General features: G+C 43.3%; 1 protein-coding gene across 1 annotated transcript; it reads right to left on the bottom strand.

Moving 5' to 3' along the window:
- Nucleotides 1-1,522: 1,522 nt before the first annotated feature.
- On the bottom strand, nt 1,523-5,296 carry LOC125530114 (bifunctional nitrilase/nitrile hydratase NIT4). The gene is made up of 5 exons (XM_048694513.1): nt 4,891-5,296; nt 3,747-3,926; nt 2,597-2,890; nt 2,074-2,355; nt 1,523-1,853 (listed from the first exon to the last, which is right to left on the bottom strand). Exons 1-5 carry the CDS (start codon nt 5,027-5,029, stop codon nt 1,726-1,728), a joined length of 1,023 nt encoding a protein of 340 aa, XP_048550470.1. The 5' UTR covers nt 5,030-5,296; the 3' UTR covers nt 1,523-1,725.
- Nucleotides 5,297-5,638: the final 342 nt, after the last annotated feature.

Raw genomic sequence — 5,638 nt, 5'->3', positions numbered from 1 at the left:
GACTGAACTGTATACTGTCTTTGAAACTATACATATGAGGTTCTCACGGATGGATTTTCAGCGCCATTTAAAAAGTTTAAGGGCAAAGTGAATTTTACGGAATCTGCTAGGCGTTGTTTTTTCGACCGAAACTTTAAACACCTTTTTTACGGGTTTGACCGCTTTAAGGGTCTGCTAGAGATCCTCTGAGGAGCGCCCACGACGAACCGGAGCTTGATGCAGAGGCGGGCACTCGAGGGAAAGCAGGGATGGTGGGGACCGGGGAGCACCGGAGCGGGTCAGTGAACTACTACGGGCATATGCAATGCATAGGCTCAAGGTGATGCCTCGCATGCCATGTAGGATCGGATATGACATAAAGTAGGTTCGGATAGGGAAGCGAGATCCTCTTCAGGAGGCGGGTGCTTGAAGAGAAAAAGTATGGTCCGGTAACAAAAGCTGAAAAAGTTGAAGTGAAAAGTAAAGATACATGTGTACTAGAGTTTTTATTTTCTATTTCTTAATAAGACCAACTGGTGATAGCTTGCATTGAAGAGAAAAAATAAATTTAAATGCCTCAAATTACTTTTTGTCATGGAGCATATACATCCATGTGCCGCCATTGTACATGCCCTACTAGACAAATAGAGCGCCAATCAATCCATGGCTCCACGCTGGTGTGAGTGTGACAGTGGATGGGTTGTTAGTACGACGACAAAGCGGAGGGAGTTGAATTCGACAGCGCATGCTTGATGCTTCTAGGCCTCTCTTGCCTTGTCTACATCGTTTCTTATTTTCCAAACATTGTCCAGCCTTGTCCTCTCTTTTCCTGAACAGCTGTCTCGCTGTTTTCAACTTCTAAATTGTTTTCCACTGATGAAATGATTTATGCTATTTTTCAACATTGTCTATCGCACCCGCAAAAAAAAAACATTGTCTATCTATTTTCGTTATATAGACGTACGTGGCTAGCCATCATCTGTTTGTTCGCTAGCGATCGCGAGCAACCGGACGAAAGAAAAAAATATTGCCTCACGCCAGCTGCCACCACGTGGCCCTCCTTCCCCACGGTCCGCTTTATTCATTGGATAAAACAACTATGATTGCACCTAAATAAATCCGAAGGCTCCGAATATTGGCATTTGTTTCGGCAAAATTGCAACCTAAATATGCGCGACCCGTGATGAGACTTTACATTGCCAAAAACAGTACACAAAAGATGGCCGCCGCGATGCTTATCGAGTTGCCTCCATCTTTCATCGTTCCTGTATATATTCTATGCAGTGGACACAAAGGAAAAATGCAGTGAAGGAAAATGAATATACAGTAGTGTAGACCAGTGGTGTTTTTTTTCTTTGGTGAAGTACATACCAGTGGTTGAATCAAAGAGAAAAACATACAACGGGAAGGTGATGTTCGGAAAGCATCCACATCCCTGTGTGCTAAGATGTTAAAGTTGATAGGATTTGTATATATGGCGGCCGGTGACTACGAGTGAGAGTATGATAGCAAACCAGTAGAGAATGACCGATGACAAGACCTGTAAAATAGGGCATGTGCATGCCTTAATTGTTTATGCTAACAAGCATCTTCTCCGAATCTTTACAAAAAATATATATGAAGGCACAATTATTGTTGTAATGCCGACAGACAGACGTTGGATCACAACTTTGTTATACACGACTATGGAAGATTACTGGACATCAGGTCTTCAAAATATCGTCCCTCTTTGCGGCCTCAAATCTATCAGACAGTAGAAGTGAAAGACACGGCGTGTTTCGGTTCGGTCTTCACGGTCAAGCTCAGCACCTCAGGGCGCGCGTAGTGTCCCACGACGTCGAAATCAAACTTGGCTCGAACAATTTCTCCAAGGTCTGCAAAACATATCACCAAGTTTCTAGTAAGAATTTATATGCTTGTCATGTTTCTGTCACAATACTGATTTATGTAGGTGACAGCTGCAATACTGATAACTGTAGATTACTGAAAACATATGAATAGATAAAATCCATACACCGTGTCGTACTGCGTATAAGTACCCAAAATGATAGTATGTGTTTAGCATAGACTTGGGAGTCATCGGTTTCTTCTTACCCAGGTCAGCTGTGAGGAGGGCCTCGCCTTCATAGTTGGGACCTGCCAACACTGTCCCAGATGGCGAGATGATGGCGCTCCCTCCAGGACAAACAGCGGTTTCTGGGGATGGCTCCTCCTCATGGCCACCAAAGGTATACTCAGGCGGGGGAGGAAAGTCTTTTCTGTGGCAGAACTGGTTTGCTGTCAGAACAAAGCATCCCCCTTCAAGCGCAATGTGTGTCATGGAAGCCTGCCAACTTGGCAGCGCATCCGCAGTGGGAGCACAGTATATTTGAACACCTGGATAAGCATAGGAGTGCACGTCAGGGAAAATATAAACTCAACTACATGTCATGGTTCGTTGTCAGCATTTATCTCTAGTTTTAGATTTCATGCTGCCATTCTTTTGTACATTAATGCGTTGAGCCAATCTAGTAACTCTTATGTGGGATCTTAGTTTCTGCCAATAAAATTCAATAATCTTGAAACGGAGGAAGTGTTGAGGTTGGGAAACATATTACATCGCAAGAACTCGGAATACCTTTGGCATACATCGCTGTCCTGATAAGTGGCATTCTGTTCTCCCAGCAGATGACGGCACCTATCTTTCCAAGTGGAGTATCATAAACAGGTATCGTAGATCCATCTCCAAACCCCCAGAATACTCGTTCCAGTGAGGTAGGCATGAGCTTGCGGTGTTTTCCTAGGTACTTTCCCAGAGAATCAAAGGAGAGCACTGTATTGTACAGTGTGTAGCCTGCCCTTTCAACAACCCCAATCACCAAAAAGACCTTGTATTTTCCGGCCAATGCAGCTAAGCGGCTAACCTCTGGGCCTGCATTTTTTGAATGTGTGTAAAATGGTCTGCAATACTAACAGATTGGTACTAAAGAAATATTTTGTGGCAGGAAAAGATAGATCCATTGGGAAGTGGAAGATAGTGGGTCTAAATGTGAAAGAAGTGAAGATGCAAATGCTAACTAACAACATGTGAGTACTGATGTTTATTATATGCTTTGTTGATTTATTCATTTTTATCAGCGGTAGTTAACAAGAGGTGCAAGCTCACATGACTTTTTCACTATGCTCTGTTGTGATGATTTGAATTACACCATCAACCAAACGAATAACAAAGAAATTTAACAAATACAGGCGACAAGGTCAAAAGCAAAGTTCTATCAATTATGGAGCTCTACTTTGTTTTGGAAGAAGAGCTCTACTTCTTGAAATGCTGTGAAGCACGGAAACAGGAACCAAATATGATACACACTTCAGCTCAGTCGTAATACCAGCTGTAACTTATCAGCTTGTGGCCTGGACAGCAAATTTGAGGTTTTCCATGCTTGCTTTTCCATTTTTCGACGATGTAGGAAAAAGAAGCGATACATAGTCTTACATTATTTTGTGGTTTATACTTCATTTCTAGCACTACACTGTTTGAATATACTGTCAATGTAACTGTAACACATCAAAAAATAATTGTGTGCTTCAAAATTTCTAGCTCAACATATGGATTGAATCTACAGTTCCAAAACCGAACAAAAAAGTTTGGTTGTAGGTGTATTTCTATTTCTCCGAAGCAAAATGTACACTAGGAAAGGATAAGTGTCAAGCAAAATGATGAAGCATGGTGACTATTGTGAAAAATAATGTACAATGAGTATATATATATTGACAGTATCTTGGAATACCAGGCACATCTATGGCAGCCGCGTGATACTTCCGAAAGTCTTCTTTTCCCTTGGCAGATCGACTGCCAATAGTCAGTCCAAAGGTAGACCCATGAGGGTAGCCACCAACAAAGACTTCTGGAAAAAGAACCAACTGTGAACCATATCCAGCAGCCTCCGCTATCAATTTCTCTGCTTTATCTGTCGACAATGCATTTACGAAATTAGCAGCAACAGAACATTGTCCAGTCCTGTAAGGAATTCATGTAAATAAATGGAGTACAAGATATCCTACCAACATGCATTTCCTATTTCAAATCCTTGCACTCTTTCGGCATAATACTGTATTTATTAATTTTATTCTTCACTCAATTTGGTGGCACACTGATTATTGCAGTTAAGTGATTAATGACTGTTAATTAATAGACTAAGAAAAACTATATGAGGCCTCAACTCTCCAATAGATCTTGCTTAACAGGGAACATCATAGAAAAAAAAAGGAGAAAAGATGCAAGAAAACAAATAGATAAAGGAATCTCTCACTAGGAGACTGCAAGTTAGTGTTGGCTTTCTTAAAGATTGACATCACAGCTCTGTGGCAAAACAAACAAGTTTGGTACTGACTTCTATCCAATGCCCCTTCCGCATAACCACAAATTGTAGAGCAATAATTGCTTCGACACATGTATAATTGAGAAAGAGAAAAAAAACAAATCTAGCACGAGCATCTGTCCCCTTGGCATCCAAAGTGGATAGTTTATACCACACCAGCACACAAACACGTTGTTTTCCGAGCAAGAAAGACTGGAACTTAGTAACTTGCCACTAAGAAAACTACACCAACTACTATTAAAGAGAAGCTATCAATTCCGTTTTCATCAGTCCACTGACGTTGAGAAAGCAAGGCACTTCCTTTGTATACATCGAAGACCACAATAAGAAGGGAAAATAATAGGAGTATTACAGATCGGTGCACCATCCTTGCGATTTGAGGCATCAGTCTGATCGACTACAACAAGTCAAGTTCGTGCTAGTGAGACAAGCAAGCAAACACCTAGCGCTCAGCACCCGATCCAAACAGACACACGAGCGAGACAAATGATCGAACACCATACGAGCTACTACTAGCAGCAAAAGGAAACAACAACAGGGTGGGAGCACGCACCGAGCGTTGCAGGGGTGTCGTAGAAAACGCTGCAGGCCTGCACGACAGTGGCCCGCACGGTGGTGGAGCCCTGATCGGCGCCGGCGTTCATCTCCACCTCCGGAATCACCGGCCCGACGCTCGCGGGGGACAAAGCCATCGCCGCCGAGGAGGAAGGGCGAGAAATCGAGCGGACTAGGAGGGGGTGTCGTGGGGGGTGCGGGCTACTTGTCGTGCTTCCTGCGTAGGTAGTCGCGGACGAACTGATCGCGGGCGAGGGTGCGCGCGCGCTGGGGCTCGATGTGGACGTAGGAGAGGTGAGCGCCGTAGGAGAGGAGCCCCGCGCCGAAGGCAAAGAGCGCGACGGTGGATAGCAGCTGCTGGGGAGTGGATGGGGAGCACCAGCCCATTCGTGGTGAGTTTGGTGGCGACTGGCGACTTTTAAAGGCAGGGCCAACGAGGAAGAGAGAGGAGAGGAGGAGGATGACGAGTTGACGATTAACTTTGAGTATGTGATCTCGTGGAGTACTTTCGCATCTTTTTTTTAATATACTTATTACACACATCATCCTCCGTTCCTAAGTAATTGTCATTTCAACAAATGACTACACGAAACAGAATGAATGAATCTACGCTCTGAAAAGACAAATATTTAGAAATGAAGAGAGTACATTACTGGTATTTGTTATAGTAACGACGAAGAAATGATAGGCATACAAGCAACAGAAAATAAGAAAGATCCAAGCAGTTGTACTGCTATATACCGTCC

The sequence above is a fragment of the Triticum urartu genome, unplaced genomic scaffold (genome assembly GCF_003073215.2).
Source record: "Triticum urartu cultivar G1812 unplaced genomic scaffold, Tu2.1 TuUngrouped_contig_6081, whole genome shotgun sequence".
In the NCBI taxonomy this organism is placed as follows: Eukaryota; Viridiplantae; Streptophyta; class Magnoliopsida; order Poales; family Poaceae; genus Triticum; species Triticum urartu.
This window is presented reverse-complemented; position numbering and strand designations above follow the sequence as displayed.